The sequence below is a fragment of the Lipophrys pholis genome (assembly GCF_963383615.2).
Source record: "Lipophrys pholis genome assembly, chromosome: 7".
NCBI classification, from domain to species: domain Eukaryota; kingdom Metazoa; phylum Chordata; class Actinopteri; order Blenniiformes; family Blenniidae; genus Lipophrys; species Lipophrys pholis.
This window is the reverse complement of record NC_137638.1, coordinates 16,893,333-16,916,533: the sequence shown is the minus strand read 5'-3', so window position 1 is coordinate 16,916,533 and position 23,201 is coordinate 16,893,333. Positions and strand designations below refer to the sequence as shown.

Sequence of the window (23,201 nt, the reverse complement as noted above, 5' to 3'; positions counted from 1 at the left end):
TTGTTGAGATTATGTAACCGGTGAGTCAGATTCTGTGTTGTCTTTAGGAAGAGACTCAGACGTAGATCGCTTTCAAGGCAGTCTCCATTTAATCTGACAAGCAGCGTAAATAAGAATGTTTTCTCCGGTCAGTAATCTCCACATAAACATGCCCCTCTCACATGGAGATCAGTCACAAAATGGAAGACGAAATACGGAATACATTATCATTAAAACATGATAGAACATAGCATACCTGACAAGCGTAAATACCGGACAAGCTTAAATAGAAATATATCCTTCGGTCAATAAACTCCACATAAACCTGCCCCTACACAAATCAGCAGACACAGACATGTGTTTTAGTACTTCATAAGCACTTCACAGCAGGTTTAAACACACCAGCAAACTCAAAAATGCAACTAGTGGAGGCCAAACCTGAAATTTTCTCCTGACTGCAAGGCCGCTTACTTCTCACATGGAGATCAGTAACAAAAGGGAAGAGGTGAAGGCGTAGGAACGCAAGGGGTGCTTCCGAATAGTCCCTCCTTTCTCCTTTCCTATTCACTTTTCCCCGTGGATGATGCCACGGGGTTAAATAAAGGTGTTAGGGGGCTTCCTAAAGGAGTTAGGGAATGGCGATCATGTTGTTTTGACAATCGGACCGCACTTCCACTAGGTGACGAAATAATAATCCAATGGCGACAAAGGTTAGTGACGTCTGCCGTGGTGACGACACTTTCCACTGTGCCTCTAACTGCTAATATGATCTCAAATATCACAAGGTTTTAATTGAAATCAAAGGAAAAGAGGCTTCCAGGTGAATACATAAGCAATGCAAACTGAGAATTTAATTGTTGCTGCTTCAAGGAATTGTGGGGCAGCATGTTCACATCTCCTTTGGTAAAGGGTGCATCAATGTTTCCGAGACTAAAGGAGGTTCTAAAGGAAGCACTGAGCTTCCTGTTCTGAGCTTATTAAGAATTTGAACATTCCTTATCATGGCCGCCACTTAAAGACTTCCGGGGGTTAAGGAAAAGTAGATAGGGGGGACTATTCGGACGCACCCAAGATATACATGGGCAGTGTCACACTGTAATGTGAACGGAGAGGTACACACTCAAAGTAGAGATCCACATACTGACTTGGAGGCCCAACTTGTCAGGTGTTAACTAAAAAAATAAATAATAAATAAAATAAACTTAATGTTACACAGATTTTGTGTAATTAGAACACTAATAATGTACAAAACATTTTACATACACAAATAATTGACCCTGTCACACAAACACACAAAGTTTTCCCATGGCCATCTCTTCAACCACTGCAATTTATCCCACCTGATCTGAATCGAGATGAGGAAGAAAAACACAGCTCCGAGTGATCAAAGTTAAGCCTGAGGATGATGTAGATTTTCACAGCTGGAGTTGTATTCGAGTTCCAGATGGCACTGGGTAGAAATGCTTGTGTGGATTCGATAAAAGGAAATAGCCGTTGATAACTGAATTGTGAATTGTCAAATGTGTCCGTGTTGTGTTCCTGCCTTAGAAACCACGATTTCTGTTTTCTCTCTCACACCTCTTTGTCCGTGTCATTTCCTTTCATCTTCCTCCATCAGAGGTTTAGCCCTGTCAAAGAAGTGTCGCCCCCTGTTGGCATATATAATGACCCGCGCTGTGCACTTGAGCTGCTGAAGAGGACCACGGGAGTGAAGAAAAGCCCATTTGGTACCACTTCAGTCAGGTTTTCTCCCAACCACAGAAAAGCCTCCCTACCAGGTCAGCATGTGTATGCTTGTGTGTCGGTTCACTGCGTGCTATGTTCACTTTGGATGCTGTGCACAGTGATCCCTGCTTTAATATATATCTACTGTATATATATATATATATATATATATATATATTACTGGATGAAGCAATCATTTGTTTGTGTGAAGACATAACATGTTGCTGCTTTGCTGTAATTGTTTTAATCAGAAACAGATTTTCTGACAGATTTTCTGCTCTTCGCAGTTTGTTTCTTATTATACAACCTTGTCAAACATCACTGGCACTTGATTGCTTTCCTGTAATGTCTGAGGACATTGTTTAATGACATCTGTGTTGCTGTTTCACATTCGGAGAACTTTCTGCAGTTTAATAACAATCCATGTTGTTGAAAAGGTCGGGTCTTTAAACTGACATGACCGGTCACTTTAGTTTTGCAAGTAACGATCAAAGAAAGTATTAAAAAAACTATTCTGAAACTTTTAATAACTTTTTTTTTTTTTTTTTCAAAAGAAATAAAAAGGGTGCAGAATTGAGCGGTGTGTGTATTGTTCAGGTATTAATGGTGCTGACGGAACTTTTCAACCTGGACAAAAGCAGGTCTAGATAATGTCAATCACTCAGTTTTGAGGTGAAGACATGTTTTGAAGTGAGTGGTGAGTTGAGGCTGCAGCAAGTCCCAGTTTTGTTTAAGGTTACAAAAAGATTTTCTGGAAGTGGATTCCAGTCGATACAAGGTTACCTGAAGTCACGGAGTCGCAACTTGGTGTTTATACGCTGATTTAAAAGATGTGAGTCATTTTATCCAAACGATATCAAAATTCAAACTTTGAGTATTTTGTCTGGTTGGCTTCTTGTATAGGAGACTGAACAGCATCCTTTCAGCCCTCAAAGTCTTTATGCACACGAACAAAAAGAACTCCTGATGGCGGTGAAGTAAAGGTCTGAAGTAGGTTTCAGTGCTTGTTGCAGAACAGAACTGAAAGAAGAAGCTGCCCACTCTTACTAGAATGTCATGTCTGTGTACATCATGATTAATTAACTTTTTCTGGAGGTTTTTTTCACAATACAGACTGTATAGGGTGCATACATACGTATATTGTGTTTTTGTCCTCTAAAATCACCATTGTTTTCCACTTGCAATGTCTTGAATTATTCTTTTTTTTTTTTTAGATATATCACTTGTTGGAAAAGTGATGATTCTCCTCAGTTCCTGGGGACTTTTATTGCTTGAGTTGGAGAGAGTTCTAACTACTAACTACTGTTATATTGATAAAGCCGTGATGTGTAATATTTTAGTTTGAAAGTCAAAGAATATAATCACAAATAATGAACAGATTGAGACAAAACATCTGTCCTGATATGAACTCAAAGACAAGAACCCAGGATGAAAAACTCCTGTGCTCGTCTCTGTTAAAAGATTAAACTCTATAGTGATGTGATTCTAAAAGGAGCAGAGTAGATTATATGATATAAATTGTACATCAGTATGGGTGGAAATACATACTCAAAAAAAAAAAAAAAGAGTCCCAAATTTACAGTGAGCTGTAAATTGAGCAGAACTTGTTGGGGGTATTCATCCCTTTGTTTTCTGGCTGAGTCAGGTTTTAACACATGCCAACCTTCTGCTGAGGAGACGCATCTTAAAATGGAAGTAACACACAAGAGTCTCATTTGTTTTAGCACAGGTGTGATACAGATGTCACTCTCAGCCCTGAGTCATGACTGCCACACGAATGTGACAGTGAGCCTCTGTTATCTCTGAGTTCCATGTTTCCAGCTGTGTTTCAAATGGTCCATTTACACACCGCACATATTGCATTTATGGACAGTGTCACAGATGACCATTTTATAAAATTTTTATCTGTGACGACTTCTCTCTCAAGTCATTGAAAAGAAGCAACATGCTCTACCATCTTCACAGTTGTCACGACTCCTGTGTTCCTCTGTCCAGGGCCGGGTTCCTACAACGTGTTTGATCACGGTCTCGCCCAAGAGAGTTTCAAAAAGGGATTTTTCGAACAGACCAGGAAGGGAGGATTTGGCTCCTCTTCTGCGCGTAGCTTTGTGTTCCAAAACAAGGAGGCAGTCGAAGTACCGAGTCCAGGACAGTATGAGGTGGGGATTTCTGAAGCAGCATTAATTAATTTATTCGTATTGCTCCTTCTTTGAGACATTCTGCTATGTGCCACAGTTTCAGGCGTAAATTCAATCACATGTTACAATTCTGCAAAGTTCCAAGAACAGATCCACAAATAACTACCATTGCTTTTATTCTGAGCACTATGCTGAAAGCATAAACATCCTTGTTACCGTGCTTGCGTTTGATTACTATCTGTTTATTCGTTCAGACAGAAAAGAAGACGGAGGAGAGATATAAGCAGCAGAACACTGCAGTTTTCAAATCAGCCACCGAGCGACTGGCGTCATCGCTCATCGCCAAAGTAAGTCTCTTTTCGCTTCTCAGTTGGTCTCCCAGTTTGCTCACGCCGTTATCTTCCCCTGACTTCTTTTTTTACAATCAAGACTTCAAACATACTTTAAAAGGGATCTGAGATGAAGTAAAAACGGCAGCGAATGCCAAGTTTTCCTTTCATAAATGGGCCATTGCGTCACTGAATTTTCTTTTACTGTGTCTTATTTCCTTCATCCTAATGCTTATTTATGCCAAAGAAAACAGGTCACATCTGTGATATTCAGCTTCTTGTTCCTCTTCAGTGCACCTTTTCCTGTGCTTTTCACGAATTCCCTCACATCCACTTGTGTGCCTTAATTCCTCTCACAGTGGCTTTAATCTACACATGCTTTTATATAGCCAAACATTTCCGCATATGCTATTCGGGTACAGCTACCAATATCTTTTCACAGATAACGCATCTGTTGTCATTGATCCAAAATGACAGGTGTACTGCACCTTTTCCCCCCCAAAAATATTTGAAAGTGCATTTACTTCCAAATTTTTCAGTGTTATTGTTGATAATGTCACTATTTAAATTCAATCTTCTATTAAGATATTGTTGTATTAATTTAAGTAAAAGAATATTTCTATAGCCACTGGGCATCTTAAAGCAATGTCACACAAGAGTGCCTTACTGAGACTCATTTATCTAAACCCCAGAATGAGCTCTCAGTGAATTGTGCCATTTAAAAGTCTACCGACTCCCTTGGGGTAACTTTTCAGCCGTGACGAGAATATAAGTGGCATTTGTAAAAAGTGGAGGAAAAAAAATGTATGTATCAAATTGTTTCAATATTGGTGTGCTAAAGCCTCTGAGGTGTAACTGAGGGAGAGAAAAAGGTAATTTCAAACCCACAAAAAAGTTTTCAACAGCTAAATCGCACTTTCATTATTCATAGAAAATGACTGTCTTGAATATTACTTTCTCTGTTTTCACTTTAGGTGCATGTTTTGTTTGCTCATACTGGCGGCTTTGTTAATTCTCACTGCTGAAGTGTTCACACTGTTTGAATTAACCAGCTACATTAAGCTAGGGAATTGTTGTAGTTAATGGTTGTGGCACCGTCACTCCAAAACTGCCAGTCAAGTAACAATTAAGTTCTGGATTTAAACTCTGATTTAATAGAAAACTGAATTCATTTTCTTGAGGTAGCAATGCCAAAGAACAAAGTTTATGATGAAACTCTCAAACCAGGGAAAAGATTGGCCAAGATGTTCTCACCGCTCCGGGAGAGAGAACATATTTCTGTGTGTATGTGGAGTGAGTAAAGACATCTCAACCTGGAGACATACCTAAAGGACAACTGACAACAATCGGGTATGATTCTTAATGCTGATATTCAGGTTCTGAGAAAAGGCTAAATCTAATCATGGCTATAATTAGTTTTATTTAGTTACCAATCCGCAGGGTCATAACTTACTGCTTTCACAAGCAAGAACTAGAAAAATGGATTTTACCGAATTACAAACATACAGTGTGAATTTTACTGTATATCTTTTTTCAGATGGTGAATCTTTTGCATTCTCTCTGTTCTTTTCACACAATGGTTGATTCATTGATTCTGCGTTGAAACGGATGATTAAAATAAATATACTCACTGCATTTAAACAGTTAATTTCCGGGTATATCCGTTCAAGACATTAGTTCAAGAATTGTTGTTGTTTGAGATGTTTATAGGCAGAGTCAACAGAAATATGGGTGGACTGCAATTACATTGACTCGGCTTGTTTATGGCTGTGTTTTGTCTTTTTTATTACCTTTGGAATTGTGTGTTGAACACCACAATGCTGTGCTAACACTGCATTTGACTTTGATGTCAGGAAGTACCTAATAGAAAAGGACTGGCAATGTTTGGAGTACCAAAGCCTTCCTATATGTATTTATTTGCATATAGATCATGAAGAATAATGAAAAAACACAGTGAAGCAGGTGGATGGGAGGGTTTGCTCTAACCCCCCCCCCCCCCCCCCCCCCACCCCCACCCCCCACCCCAAACCCCCAGTCTAGTATGCACAAGAATTTTAATATTCAAGATACACAATTTGTATTTTCAAGTGCCCTTCTGGGTGCCAGCTGGTGTTTACTCTGATTAACTCCAAAGGTTAGAAGCGTTATCTCCATCTTGAGGCAAAGGTCCCCAGAACGGATCTTAACAGTACAAACTATGCAGCTCTCAAGAAAGACAGAATTTAGAGGGTAATTTCGCCCTTACAGAAGAAATGAGTGTGTTTTATGTACATGGATCAACTTCTCTGGGTTTAGTTCATCACTTCTCTCCTCTGTCAACTTAAACATATTTCAGCATGTAAAGCTTTATATTTTCACCTTTAAGCAAATCTGCTCCAAAGAGTATTCCTATATATTCCTATAAACATACATTCATCAAACAGCATAACTGGAGAAGGCCTTTTCTGATGCTGCTGCTTGAGTTTGATATACAGTACTGCTGTTTCTTGGTGTAAGCATGGTTTTGCATGTGTGTGTTTGTAGGAATACAAAGAGTTGTGGGGTCCGGCCTAACCTGTTGGGACCAAACAATATAGATTTTTTTAATTAATTTTTTTTACAGCTATGATCCAATTTTAAGTGTGACTTTGTAATTACAACTTGGTTACAGTCAGTGTTTGGTTCTGAGTTACAGTTTTGGATTAATTGTGTTGATTATTTTTTATGCATGCACTGTGGTGAGTTGTGTGTGGGCCTGTGTGAGCCCAATTGAACACTTCCCACTGGAGCAGAGTTTCAGGTAAAAATACTTGTTTATGCCTGAAATTACAGCAGAACTTCCCTTTGTGATATACTCGGTTTAGCTTGAACTCTTGCTCCGCGGGCAGTTTGCTGTCTGATGTCACGGCTCTGTACTTGTGCACTTGGAAAAGACAGATTAAGAACCCTATTACTTATATACACAGACAAGCATCAGCATTCTCCATCAGAAATATAGCGGGATAAATTCTGTGTTGATAGGTGCGGTTTCTACCTTTTGTTGTTCCATTGAATGATACTGAGCTGCCACAGCTACAATAAATGTATTTCAAAATGGAAATTATTTTATGTCTCAATTAATAAAATTAAACACCTTATTGAAAGTAACGTTTCACAAGTAAGAAACCTGACTTGCGTCTTACTCAGAAGAAGTGAATTTCAGCCTTTTAGTCATGTAATGATTTATAGTTCGGACAGCGAGTGAATGCAGTTGAATACCCGATAGGACATGAAAGCAGCAGCAGGAAGGGTAGAATGGAACAGGATTTAGAAGTACTGTTATCTGTCTGAAAAGTCTCTCTGTACTCGATGTGAAAACATTACTTGAACCGTAACTCCATCTGTCCATATGTAAAAGTGTGTTTGAGCAATGCAAAAAAACCCAAACTGCTCCCAGTGGATTGACTGAGCACTTTGCTGAGCAGCCACTTCCACTGGTGTGTGTGTGTGTGTGTGTGTGTCTGTGTGTGTGAATGGGTGAATGTGACTTAACACATTTGGGGGCTGCTCAAGCAGTAGAACAACGCTACATAAATTAAATTCATTTACGTTTGATCATATTAAGCACATTGAGTTACCTTGAGATTGAAATGTGCCACATAAACATAGCTGCTGTGCCTCGCCACGATACAGTATGATTGAGTTTAGTGCTCCCACTTCATGTCATCTCATTTTTTTTTTACATTTGACTACTTGCAATAGACAAAACATTGGACATAAAATTAAATATGTGGGACATTATGATAGATCTGTCTAGCTGATATAATACAAACAAACAAAAAAAAGAGGAACACATCAACTTTACGAAGTGTAAAAATAGCCTTTCAACCTGTAGACCTGAAAGTAGGCCACAGGTTTAGCTTAGTCTGATTTAATCATTGTCATATAATTGACCAATCTAGTGTTCAACATTATTTTGGAAGATCAGTTGCTCACGCTTTTAAAGTAATTGTTTGCTCATGTTGAAGCAAATATCTGCCTCTTACCATGCAGTTGCACTGTTACAAGTTATTTCCATGCTATTCAATGCAAACAGCAATCGTTTAGGTCACAAGTATACCAAAAACTCCCAACGATCAACGACTCTGACAGCATCACATTCACCAGAGGAGCTGCTGTATTCTTTTCTTACTACTGTTGTGTATTTCAAATCATCAACAAGTCATTTCATTGAATGGCCTCTCCTAGACTTAGATACTGGACTTAAAGGGTCCAGGAATATTGACGAACAAAGTATCTGAACATGTCAAGCTGGATTGTTCAAAACATGAAAAATCCACCCAAAAGGCAATTTTATGGACAAAAAAACCCTGTCTATGGTGGTTAGCACTGTTGCCTTACTACCTATAGTTCAATCCTAGGCTTATAGGGCTGTCTGTGCATATTCTCTCAGGACATGTTTGGATTTTATCCAGGTACCAGGTTCCTATCACAGTCCAAATACATGAATTTCAGGATAATGGGTGACACTGCCGGTATGTTTAAATCTGAGGTAGTCTATTTCTCTGTTTGCCCTGTCATGGACTGGCAATCTGTACACTGAATTTGCTTATAGTCAGCTGCCGTCAGCGCCAACACCCTGCAACTCTGAGTAGAATCAAGCAGTTTAGAAGCTGGATAGATAAATAAATAAAATGTAATAAAGGAAATATTTTGCTTCCAGATCAATGAAACTCTTATAGGGTTGGACTGCTATTCAGTTAGGGATGTTTCAAATACCAGAGGTATACTTTCAATGGCTTATAGTACTTCCATTCATTCATCTTCTATAACGCTTCATCCTTTGCAGGGTCATGGAGCGCTGAAACTAATCCCAGCTTACTATGGACGAGGGCAGGATACATTCTGGACAGGTCTCCAGTCCATCACAGGGCAAACACACAGAGACAGACAACTACACAACCACACACATTCACAACGTATACGTTCGATCTGAGTCCATTGTGTTTGCACCTTCTTAAAGGTCTATTTTATACCTTTTTCTTTTTGGTCAAAAGCCGGGACTTCCAACTGCAATTTATTTGCGTGTATGGAGGCATACGGATAATGACAATCAAATTGATTCTGATTCTGATTCACACCTATGGGTGTGAACTAACCAATTAACCATGTGTGCTTTTGGACTGTGGGAGGAAACCGGAAATACACAAAACGTACTTCCCCACACATGGGGAGAACATGTGGCCCCTTAATGGTACTTGTTTGTAGTAATATCCTGATTGGTATAACATCAGGAGCATAAGACAAGTCATGTATTTTCAGTTTTTAATCTTACACAAAAAATTCTCCCTAATGGACTGACACCTTATTACTGATCCGATGTCCTTTCCCACTGAAAACCCACTCCGCTCACTTAGTGTGCAGCAGTGCATCCAGCAGCCTCGGTGAAAACAGTGCAACACTGGCAGAGGTGACGTAATGCAGCAACATGTTTGAAAAAACTAACTGACAAAATACCCAGTCAAACATCTCTCCTGTCGCTTTAAGGGACGGGCCAATACTTCACTGATTTATAGAAGAGCTGGGAGAGGATTTTCACGGCCGCAGGTGGAAACACAGGTCCAAATTAAATTCCACCAGTTTACTCTCCCAGCGCAGCCTAAGGGCCTTCTATGACCTCTGTAATAGAAAGGTCAGTATCAGGAAAGGTTGAAAGAGGAAGATTGAATGTGGAAACAGTGGAGGGCCGTGAAAAAATGGAATGAAAGCAAAAAAATAGAAAAAGGAAATTGTAGGAAGATGAAAAAAAATATATCTTCAGAAAAAAAGAGTGAAGATCAAATGAAAAAAAAAAAAAATGAAAAGGCACTAGATTAAAGTGTGAGCCAAATGCAAACTCCCACTTAAAATATGCTCCACTCATAATCACCTTTCCTTTTATGTCTGTCACTTCCAACGAAATGTCTGACTTTCACTTCTCCTCAGACAGGTAATCAGCTCCTATCAGATCCAGACCTATAGCTATAGCACAAATCTGTCATAGCTTCAAATATTTGAACTAGTTGAGTTGTGTTTGATTCACATTGTCAGGGATTTAAGTATCCTTTGATGGCACACCACCAGATAAGACACCATAGACCAGTTTAAATAAACCATGGCCCACCTGTCATTCAAAACACATCTGACCACGGTATAATCTTTCTGAAGGGGATTCATTGAATAATAAACAGGTTTGAATTTTATACTGTCGACAGAATAAATGATCATAAGCTGGACTTTGCCACTGCGCAACAAAAGATCTGGAATGTAAAAAGGGTCTAGCTAATAGAACGGAGAGAAGAATGTATTAAACATCTGTTCAAAGTCAGATAAGACATCTACAAAAACAACTTGTGTCATTTCAGCTGAAAGAGTACTCCTTTCATATTTCCTGTTTCAAAAGCTCTGTAGTGTAAATAATTTTACCCAAATGTTCACAGTTAAGAGAGAGAGAAGCTTTTACTTTAAAGTACAAAGGATTTAAACGTTCGTACAGGTACTAGATTATAGAGATGTACACTTATTTTCTCTTTCGAGTTTCACTCCTTCATGTGATTGTGATTGTTTCCTGATTAGACTCTCTTAATATCCGGCCCAGTGGGGGGGGGGGGGGGGGGGGGGGGGGGGGGGGGGGGGGGACTTGTTGCCACGCATACAGCCAGGGCTGTACGCAGCATGTGGCTAACTGTTACAGCTAAGATGTCCCCGGGTGATTTTTCATTAACTGGTCATAAAGGAGGCTCCGTGTGGAGTCTCAGATCTCCTCCATGCAGTACTCAAAAGGTAGTACCAGCAAAAAAAAAAGAAAAAAGATTGGGGTGAGTTATATGGTGTGATAATATTGCGTCTCTGAAAAGCAGCCAAATATGCAATTTGGGATTTGTTTTTCTATTTTGCTACATCTTATTTTGATTTGAAAAATAAATCAGATTTTTGTTACCCAACCACCCCCCACCCCCACCGAATTTTCCCAATTTAGAAAGTCCAGAATGTGCTACGTGGGGCTGCAGACAAGCATTAGCTCCCTCCAAAACGTGTTTGAAAAGTAAGCAGCTTCTTTTCACCAGCACCTCGACGGCTCCCCACCTGCAAACATGGCCAATTATGCTTGTGTGGAGCACGGACGGAGCTGGAGGAACTGCCACTGGGAAATGCACCAAGTCATTGTTGAATATTTAATCACCCCGTGCGTCCAGCATGTAATGAAAGTCTCCCACTGATTCTTTGAACTTCCAGACTTCCAATATCCAGATCCATAAATAACCATTAGTGCAGAACAACATGTGGACTGGTGGTTGGGTTTTGTACGGTCCAAATTGGGATTTAGTAAACCATGGTTTTTAAGTCAGCGCAAAAATGCTTGAGCTACATGCACTGTCACTGTCAAAAACAAACAAACAAACAAGCTCTGCAAGCAGGTATATTATTGAAAATATAGTTAAGAAGTTTTGTAATAAAATTCTTGAACACAATTTTCTTTTTAATAAACTTTGCTGCATTTTATAATAACTTGTTACATATTGCAGTAATTACAAAAGTGCGAGTTACATTATTAAATGCACTCGGTGGTACTTACAATCTGGTTTTATTTCTTCAAGAAAAAATAAATGGCTGGTGGAAATACTGATTGGCTTGTAACTTTTGAAATCTACCAGCCACAATGGCAGGCGATCCTAAAAAGTTAAACCTGATTTCGAGCTCGGCAGTCTACCATGGCTATGTTGGCAGGACATGAGCAAAAGCAAAAAGTGACATATAAATATAGTCCAACTGACTCTTATTTTTGTTTTTTCCTCATTATTAAACATAGAACCATGTCTACGGATAAAAGGCAACATTTCTAACATAATGCACCAAATGATTACATTTTCTTCTTAAAGTAAAATGGAACACCTACATTTTGTAATAACTGTTGCAATGTGTGACAAGTTATTACAAATTGCGGCAAAGTTTATTACGAAACATGTTCAAGACTTTTATTAGTAAATGTAGCAGATTATTACAAAATGCAGCGTTATTACACAATAAGTTGAAAATGTATTACATTGTTACATATTGTACCATTATTACATGATGCGGCACTACAGGCGTATATAAAAAAAAATCCTATTTGACATCTGTTTTCTTTATTTGTCCATCCATCCATCCATCCATCCATCCATCCATCCATCTTCTGCACCACTTTATTCTGTTCAGGGATGAAGAAGTGCAGAAAGATCAAAAGAACTATGAAAAAGGAGTTTTTCTAAGGTTCAAAATATTCCCGTGTTGCTGAATTAACTTCTGTTTGTAGTTTGTTCCCTGTGTGTGCAGCATTACAGCGAAATGTTGCTTTGTCATGTTGACCTATATCATCACATCTGATGTTTATGTTTGGTTAAAATCATGAATATATTCTTGACCTGAACCATTCACTGATATGTAAACGCTGAATTGCCCTCAATGGATGGACTGAGCGCCTTGCATCGTAGCCTCCTCCACTGGACATCAACAGCAAAAGCATTTAGACAAGACCATCAAAATATTACTTACGATGAAAGCGGGGAGGAGTTTCTCCTGATCTTTATGGCACATGGAGCATTTGACTTTGGATTTGTTGCTAGAAGCTGTTGTGATTATTGATTTTAAAGGGACAGCTGAAAGTTATATCAGTATATAGTCACTTGGGTTTTACAGACACCGATTCCAGGTATTTGCACAAACAACCCTTTTCTCCTTTTTACAGAAAACAATGACCTTCTTTTTGTGGTGATTCTATTGAAATAATGTTTCATTCATCCAGGCATTGATAAACAAACATTTTGCCACATGTACTAGTGACAGCAATAGGAAGCTCTATTCATTGTGCTGTACATCAGCAAAATCCAAATAATTATAAAAACAGAAAAACAGACAATTCACAACTATAGACGGCAACTTCTCACACCTTGTGACTTTCAAAAAGATAGGCCCTGGATGCACCTACAACATGCTGTACCGATGTGAAAACGAAATGTTTGCCCTTCTATCTTTTTCTAATCAAATACAGTATGAAAATCATATTTAGTAGTCTGTTACATTTCTGATGCAGAAAATCGGACAGAATTGATGGAGGAGGGTTGACGCAGTCATAGAAAGCCTCATTTATGTTGATGACAATTGGAAAACAAACATATTGCTCTAAAAAAAAAAAGATGTTGCACATAATGGGCTTGAGAAACACAGAAAATTAAAGGAGAGATGAAACTGAATGGAAGAAGCAGTGGGAGGGAATGAAGGAAAGACAAAAGAGAATGGAAGAGCATCTGTTTGTAATGTGTAATTATCTATCCTATTAGCTCTGGTTGAGATAATTAGAGTGTTTGCTAAACATACATTTGTACAACCGAAGAGCAGCATCACTGCCTGGCTCTGCAGAATAAACTGAATAGAAAAAACACAGGAGGTGGCGTCACGCTGGGAAAGAACTAGGTGAGATTGACAGGGTTGGAGAGTGCCGGAAGAACAGAGCAAAAGAGAACAATTAAGAAATAAAAGAAAGGTCAATGGCCAAATTGTGGAAAGCAGCATTAGACAAATGTTATCTATAAATAAAAGCCATGTGTATGGCGTCAATTTAACGACAAAAACACAAGCGCATAAAAACTGAAATAGCGCACAGTTAGACCACATTCTGCACGCTCGCTGTGACGCCTGGGATCTCTCCGCGCGTGATGATGTTGAGTTTTTGCAATTTGGGTGCGGGGCTCATACAGTAGTGAGGTTACATGTTAAACATGATTCAAATATGACTGATAGTCATTAGCGACCTGGAACACGCATGCGTAGCACATGGCGGTGGCGAAGTTTCGGCAGAGCGGCACCGATTTCGTCCCAGATGGTTGGCACCGCCGAACCATATTTCTTCAACCAGAAGGAGCTGGCCGAAGAAAATTTCTGTCATTTTCTTTGGCAAGACCCCGAAGTGCCGAACTTCTTCCGATGTTCTCATGAAGTATGAATCGGCTTTTTGTCCTGCGTAGTTATCTCAGATTTTCATTTGATTTTATACTGGGACCAATGTATGGAGCTAGGTTTATTTAATATTTTTTACTGTGCCAGCTAAACTGACGTCTGGTCAACGCCTAATTTTGTTTAATCTGGGTTGTTCGCAGAAAGGTAAATCATTTTTTAAAAAAATTTTTATTCCCTTGTCCTGTTCGGCAGCTTGGACCAACAATATGATGTGATTGAGAGCCTTCGGAGTCAGAACAGTTTTTGCTCTTGCAACAGGGAGAGACCTGGAGTCTCCTGTTGCTGCCTTTATTAGAAGTTGGCATGGCTGCCGTACACGACCGGGGGGGAACGCACAAAGAGAGAGAGAAGAGAAGAGAGAGAAGAGAAGAGAAGTTGAGGGGGAGGGGATAACAAACAATACCCTTGTTGTGCTACATATATTATTTGCAGTTATCACACTGATCAAAATACTTTACAACTGTTATTAGATTAAACCAGCCTGAGCAGCAGGCTGTTTTCTTTCTTTTCAAAGTAATATTAAAACCCTAATCTTTCATACTATTGATAGTCTGTCATTAATTATATGACCAGGAAACAGTGATGTTTAAAGTGGCCAATCAGAAAGGAGGGGGGTTAACGAGCGCACAGACTGAGATAGCAAGCAGGTTAAAAGGCACTGCTCATGCAGAAAGTGGTCCAACTGTGCGTGATTACAGTTTTTATGCACTTGTGTTTTTGGCACTAAATTGACGCCATGCATGTGAGTCAACGTGTGTAACAGTTGCATTGAAGGCCATGGGCAACATTTTCTTGAAGTATGTGGAGTTGCAAAATATGCAGAGGCCCAGAGTTTGTCACTTATTGACTTTTTGTCTCTGTGTTTCATTGCATTTTTATGATATATCTGTGGACAGCTAATGGCATGTCACAGTGCAGCCTCTATTTATGGGAGACAAGGGAGTCGGGTGATGAAAGAAAGGAACAAAAACAGGAAAATGGACTTATAGATTTGATATGGATTTTACTGTCAGCTGTCAGGGTAATGATGATGATGTGAATCCCTGTGAGATTCTGAACACACACACACACACACACACACACACACACACACACACACACACACACACACACACACACACACACACACACACACACACACACACATACACACACACACACACTCATAATATACTTATTAACACTCCTATATTAGCTCAATAATTCTCAGAGTGCACACCCAGAACACATTAATGGATGGGTCCACTTGCAAGCCTTTGTTGACGCACACACATATATTATAGTGAGACATACACATGCACATGTACAATTAAGTGATTGAGTGAGAATTCCTCTGTGACACTTCCGCCCCGAGGCTTCAGACAGTAACGCTCCCATCATGCTCTGCTGAATATCTTCTAAACAATTCATGAATTTGATGGAGAGAAAAGGAAGACGTGTGTGTGTGTGTGTGTGTGTGTGTGTGTGTGTGTGTGTGTGTGTGTGTGTGTGTGTGTGTGTGTGTGTGTGTGTGTGTGTGTGTGTGTGTGTGTTTGTGTGTTGCCAATTCCATCAGTTATATTGGCTTGTCTTTCTGATAGAAGTTTTTTTTCTCTCCTCTAACACTTTGCTCATTCTTTTTAATCTGTTTGCAGCTGCAAAGCAATGATATTGATTTTGTGAGTCACTCAGTGCGCTAGTGTATAACCATGCCTGTTAATTTACCCGCACCGCTTGTCCCCAACCAGGAAGCGCCAGTAAAACTGTCTTCTGATGAGTTTAACTCGGCCAGTCGGCATCATTTTCAAGTTAAATTGTAATCCAACACGCATAAACACACCATGTCCACTAACTGGACCTTAACACCGAAAACAGTGCAAGTCTTTAAAGACCACGAGGGTATGCACTGTTGTGGAAGGCAGGCTGATTCTATGAATAGATCCGCGAGTTTAAAGGCTTATCAGAATCCACAACGCCACACAGCAGGTTATAATACAATGAGAAAAGATTTTCCTACTTCAAAGCGTTATTATGGCAACAATTGCTTTATCCGCCATCTCAGGCAATGTGTGGCAATTTGCTTTAACAGGCATGTGCTCTCGTGTGTATTTGACCATCATGGGACATTGCTGGAATGTTAAGAACCTGTGCCTTATTTCTATTAGTGTTTGTTCCTGTCTTGGCTTGTTTTCATTTATTGACACAGCAGTCACATCATTTGAATATTCACATGCAGTTCTGATGTCTTAAAATGGCCTGCAGGTGTGTGTTGTGTCATTCACGCCACACATTTTCCCCTAAACAGCTAATGTAACAACAGCAGATTAGCAAGTGAGCTCGTGAGAAGCAGCTGTGATAACTGTTTGCTGGGAAGTGCGTGTCTGTTTTAATTGCTCTGTTTTTGCTTTCTACATTTCTTTCTTGCGTGTCTATCTTTTCCTCCTTTTTTGTGTTGCCGGTCTGATATGTGTGACTTTTTGGATAAAAAATATTTGGATAGACTTTGTAAGACAAAATTCCTTTATGAATGTTACTTTGCTTCACCCTTTGCTACTTATGATATAAGTGTTAAAATATATATTTAGATATACTTCACAATTTTTGTTACAGCAGTTCTGTGAAATATGTGTGTCAGGGCTCCTCAAATAAAGTGTTGACTGGACCTACCACTGCACATGGCACAGCACACATCAGACACACTATTTACATATTTGAAATCAACAAAATGAGGCCATAAATAAACCAAAGCTTTCTGAATCAAACAACTTTACACTTGCAGAAAGCACAATTGTCAGGAATTTGTGTTCGGCACATAGAAAAACAATCGGCTTGGCAAATGAGTGACAGAAGTAAGGAGAAAACCAGAATGAGAACTAAACAGATGTGGATAACAATAAGGCAGTCCATACATGTGGCTGATCACTAAGGCCTCCACCTGTTGTGATGGAGGTTACCGGGTTATTATTGATAACTGCCGCTTCGTAGTTCATAAGCCCAGGGAGGACAAATCCAGTAAATCCATCCCCTAATGTGACACCAAAAGCAACAACATTATCGTAAGCCAGCTTAGAAATGAACTGTTCTTGTCCTTTACTCCTTGTGACGCCAAGGGTGGAGGAAGTCAAACAAAATACTCCCTGTGTTAAACACTTGAGCCATCAAGAGCTTGCTGATTCGTGGCGAGTGTGCGCAGTGCCCCTGCAATATTAATGCTTCTTGAAGCCTTTCTCTGCATGTGTTATTCTTTTACAATTGGAAAAAAAAAAAAAAAAGCACAAGAAAGCATTTGTATGAAAAATAGCATCCATAAAGTGCATTATATTTAAATAAGTGAGGTACCTCGCTTAGCGTTTCAGCCCCCTGTGTCTTCAGTAGAATTCTCAGAATGGATTTACCCTTTACAATAAATAGAATTGTCTGAAGTAAAAGCTGCAGGTTCAGTGATTTATCCTAATCTACTGTGAGTCTCGCTTTCAGCTGTATATTTGTTATTTAAAGACTATTTGGGGCATTGTCTGCCCTAAACACAGGGCTTTTATTCTCTTTCATGCAAAAGCATTAAAGTTAATTCGCCGTCCCTTTAAAAGTCTGGAATTGAGCCATTTACCTGGATCTAAGTGTGATCTGTACAATTATTATAACCTGAGGTTGTTCACAGTATGAGATGAATAGGGATAAGCAGGGAGATAAATGGTTGTCGCTTAGCTGGTGGATTCTAGAGGTTCTGATTTTAATGATCTTCACCAATTATCAGCAATAACTTTCAGTACACTACACGATGTTGTGGAGTTAAGATTTGCTCTTGCTCTCCGTGTTCTTAAGTTGAACTAAGTGAGTACAGAAATGAGATATTTAGACTGATGCTCTTTTATTCTGATTGTTGTACTGGTGGTACTCCAAGCAAAGCCAAGTTGAGATATGTGAAATGCTCATAAACTTTGAAGTCTATTTAGACTCTGACCGGAATGAGAAACACACTATTCTGTTGGAGTAATTGCCCCCACCCGAAAAAAAAGGATTTCAGTTGAAGTTATCGGGATTTTTAAGCAGAGCCATTTCTCTTCTGCTTCAGGTACGATAGACCAACTAATCTCATTGTATAACTGAGACGACGTCCTTCTTTAAAGCTCCTCAATGATGGTTTCATGGTTACGTTCATGATGTGCCTAAAATGGAAATGGCAATCGACACGGAGCATATTACAGCCTCACACTTTCAAATGTGAGGTATTGCAGATTTCTTTGCTTCCCTGTGATATCTATTCATCTATCTTCTTTACTTGTTTTATCAAACTTGAGGCGTTGATTACCCGGTACTCTCTGGAAGAAACTCTCTGGACACGTTGTCGGGCCTTCATGCTTGGATGACTGTGGCTTGACGAGTACCCAGTACATGATTGTGTTTTTCCTCCTTTAAGTTGGTTTGATGCATGACAACTTATTCTGAACTAATAAAATGTTATACTGAAAAGCCTCAGTACTTTAGTATTTTTCATTCACAAAGAAGTAATGTGTGGGGAGAAGTCGAGGGTGAGGCCGAATATAGGAGAAAGGAGAGCTCACTGAGACAATAAAAGGAAAGAATCAGGGACTAAATGTGGAAAAGGAGGCTGCATACATGAGCAGCAGAGAAACGACATAGAAAAGAGCGAGCAAAACAAGTCTTAAAATGTGCGATAGGGCACAGATGGAGAACTTGTCTGTGTTGCACTTTCAGATTTTATGATGTGTGGTTGCTCTCTAAGTTATTGCTTGAAGGAAAAGATCACATACGCTCCGTGAAATTCTTTTTCTCTTTTTCCCATCTCCTTCTCTCTCGCTGTGAAGTCCTGGTTATTGTTACCTCCTTGCTGTTTTGCTGTTGTAAAACGAGCCAAGTGAAAAACAGCTTGTCCTCACAAACTGTCTGTGACTCAGAATAAAAGACATCTTACAAATGAAGGTGGATAAACACGACACAAATTCACCCCCCCCCCCCCAAAAAAAGAAAAAACATCTTTCGAGGGCATATTTGAAATACATCACATATGTTTTGTTCGCAGTTTTGTCAGTGAGATAAAGCCCACCATCCACACATCCTGCAAACACATACTCTGTTTTGTCAGTGATAAATAATTTGTGTACCCTCAACTATCAATAGAGTATGTGTGTTATGTGATGAAAAAAACCTTTCAAAAAGGTCAACCTCAAACTTTTTGAATTCAAGATCCACTTCCATTCATCCATTTCTGTAATTTACCCAGATACAAATTGACTGGTCGATTATTGATTCAGATTAATTCCCCACACAGTTTACCAGCATCACAAATAAACCTTAAATGAAACACACTGGGCTGCGTTTCAAGGATTTGATATGCACAAACTCCCAGAATATGACGTAAGGGAAAGACAGCTTTGCAGTGTTTAGCACTTGCAGTGAAGACTTGCTGAACAAATGTGTTTTTCTTGTTATCCGTCACATTCTTGTCCCCAGTTATTTTAGACTTTGACTGTTAATTGTTCTTGTGATCTTTCTATGAAGTGATCCTGAGTGGAAAATTACAAAATCCTTACAAAAAGTACAAAACAAAACAATATTAGAGATGATTTTCTGTCATAAATGTAACTTGTAGATTCCAGTATTTATTTTTTTTCTGAGAAAATCACAGATCAGATTTATGTATTGTCTGTTTCTCTCTCACCTTTATTATCGCTCTCAAAGGAATATTCAAAAGAAGATATATCATAAGGCCTCAGCGTTTCTCCAGGGCTTGATGTTAAATGTCACTAATTCAATGAATGAAGTTTTTCAGCTGCACCTGTTCACTCTACCATTGAAATGATGCTTTGCCTGTCAAATTTCATTTGTATCGACCTACTTTTGGAAGTGACGTGAGGGATTGGCTCCCATTTGTAATTATTTATCTGAGAATAATGGAATTGTCAGCAGATACCTGCAGACCTGTGACACTGCCCAGAAAGTAGATCATTATTTAAACAAATTAAAAACTTATTTTTCACTTGTAGATTGGATTAGGGACAGTGAGATGTGACCAGGTCTGGATCTTTAATTTGATCCTGTCTCACTCTATTATGTAGAGTGCGTTCTACTTATGCTGCCAGTTTGCTCAGCTTCATTTTCTTCTCATTTGCTTTTTTTTTTCTCTCAATCCTAACAGTTTATTTTCCATTATGAACTCCTTGTCATTTGGTTAATTTTTGCCCCCTTTTGTTCCCTATTTTACTCTCTCTCTCTCTCTCTCTCTCTCTCTCTCTCTCTCTCTCTCTCTCTCTCTCTCTCTCTCTCTCTCTCTCGGCACATGCGGCCAGCAGCTGTGTCCACTGCGTGCACACGCATACCTACATGTATATTTCTCTGTCCAAAACATGGGCACCAGCTGTGGCCAGCAGCTGCGTGTTTCATGCATTTCTATGTACGCGCAGCTATGTGCAGATGTGAGCGTGCAGCCATTTTATACAGCAGCTGTGTGTTTTTTTGTGTGTATTTGGCTATGGACAGCTGTTTAGTAGCAGGTGATGATTTTAGGAGCCAAGCAGACAGTCTACCAGGCTGGCGGCCAGGGGCAGGATGAGGAGAGCTCAGCCCAGGAAGGTGTAATGTGAAAGGCCCGGGCTGGGTGTTTACTCAACCAGGCCTTCTGGGCCACTGCTGGATGTATTGCAGATTAGGATGGCCCCAGCTGTGGATGTCAGTGTTTATACAGCCTTCTAAACCTGCCACACTCCTCAGACAGCTCACTGATTACTACATAAATAAGACCGAGGGAGACAGCTAACTCCTGGTGTGGAACTGATCTGGGCTTAGACCCACTCTGGTTCACCTGAGATGAAGTCTAATCCCCCCCCATACTGATGTTCCTCAAAAATCTGATTAGTAATGCTTGTATACATGTAAATATGACACAAGGTGATGTGAGGTGAGAGAAACTGAGCCGCGCTGCAAGATCAGGAAAATGATCAGTTTTCACAGCATTAGAGTAAGCTAAACTTATAGTGGATACTATATCCATAAAGTGAGAGAAATGTAAAGAAAGATGCAGTTTTTATTTATTTTTTTAATTGCTAAAGCAGTGGAATACAAAAGAGAAACAAACAAGGTACCGCGATAATAGCAAATATACAAATATGAGCAAGGATAGAAATAACGTAGAAAGATATACAACATTACAAAAACACAGCAGAAAAGTGTTGCCGTCAGCAAGTTGTTCGACTAACTGCAGCCTATAACGTCTGAATAGGAAGCAAATGGGACCCATATGGTTTCCCTCTGTCATTCCATCCATATTGAAGACCTGTCTAAAACCTCATTAAGGCCTTGTGACACCAGCCATACCTTCCCTGCTGAAATCAGACAGATGGTTATCAGACTCTGTGATGAGACACCAGCTGTGCTTATGACACAATGACATCGATAGTCAAGTCTTAGAGGAAAACAAGCAAACAAATGTTGTGCTCCCGTTCTCATATGAATGTTACAGCTTCATAGGTAACATAAAACAGCATACCCTGTGAAATGGGCGGATTTTTTGAAAAGAAAGAAAAGGAGAAGAAAGTATACCACAAATAAAACTTTTTTTATTGTCACACTCATGATAGCATTATAGTATGTACTCGGAGATCTTGTATGAACAGTTGTAAATGATACAAAGGCTGTACATCGCAGACTTTTGCAAGTTAATCATACTTATGTCGATAATAAATTGTGCTGCCAGTCTTTACACGTATATTACAAGTATTGTCTGCTCCCATAAAGCTGCATTTATGACCTTCAAATTATGACTCAGATTTCTGAGGTTTTTCCACTGACATGCATTACTCATATCTCTCTTTATAAAATGGCACTATAATACTTATTCTGACCAAATAAATAGCGCTAAAAAAACATGTTATATCTAGAAGCACCAGCTTCTTTGGACATTTTTGATGGCTTATAATGGCTGGTTTACTAAGAGGGGCCGCACGGTGGAGTCGTGGTTTGTGTTCTCTTTGCTTTGTGTCCAGTTGGGCTCCTCTGTGCATGCAAACCATGCAAGGAGTTTGGATTACATGTGAGAGGGAATTACTAAGCAAGAACAAACAATGACAAAAAAATAAAAAAGAAGGTACTTAAAGCAAGTGGGGAAATTGCTAGACTAAAGGTGCACATGTAATCTAAAAAAAAAAGAGAGATGCTCACCTCATTTTTGAAGTTGGTAAACCACACTGCAGCCATGGATAAACTCAGGGTTTATTGTTTGATGTTTATATTTACATTTAACTTAATTGCTGCAGCTCCTGCCTGCCAATAGCTTTTTTTCCTCCCCGAGGAACTTCAGTTCATTGTAGTTTTTTGATGCATAGTATACAAACTGAGGATCAAGTAGAACTTTATTGCAATACCTGCTGTGCAGCTTTTTAAAACTAAATCAAATTACATTTGTCACATTCTTTCACAGCTGGACTGCAGTTTCACGTCTGCAGAACATTTTTATTAATAGTTACCATAAAAGATTCATCATTTGGCCCCAGACAAGTGTCAACCTCCCAGATTTTTAGCTTCAATATGGAGAAGCCAAATTCACTCGCAAGTTTATTTTTAACCTGAGAAGAAAATGCCAAATGAATCAGAGCTTACCCTGACAGAGCACAGTGGAGCTGCCTTTTTTTTTTAATGACTATGGGAATGTGTCATAGGTGCGTGTGTGGTGGAGATGCCTGATACACGTGTACACGTGTGCGCACATCGTGCATACACGCAACTGCATTAGCACATGTGCAAAGTTAAAAAATTATTATTTCCGCGACATAGATGAATTATATGTAAATATGGAAGCTGAAAATAGCATTCTGTTCTGCAACTGAAAATGAAAGGCATTAAGAGTAATGAGAGCATGAAGAATGGGGAATGCTGGACACACACACACACACACACACACACACACACACACACACACACACACACACACACACAATCATTAGTCAAAGCTGTCATGTCACTGTACATACTGCCAAATTGTTAGTATTGCAGCTGTCAGGTGTACTTGACTCATTAGTGTGAGAGAACATGGTGTGGAAGGAAAGGC

At 39.4% G+C, this 23,201-nt stretch overlaps 1 protein-coding gene across 1 annotated transcript in view; it reads left to right on the top strand.

Moving 5' to 3' along the window:
- The window catches only part of stpg2 (sperm-tail PG-rich repeat containing 2), a 61,459-nt gene that overhangs the window by 23,316 nt on the left and 14,942 nt on the right, over positions 1 to 23,201 (top strand). The window contains exons 8-10 of the mRNA XM_080467877.1: positions 1,598 to 1,757; positions 3,700 to 3,863; positions 4,097 to 4,189. Coding sequence (XP_080324003.1) covers positions 1,598 to 1,757; positions 3,700 to 3,863; positions 4,097 to 4,189 — 417 coding nt within the window. The remainder of the gene's footprint in view (positions 1 to 1,597; positions 1,758 to 3,699; positions 3,864 to 4,096; positions 4,190 to 23,201) is intronic.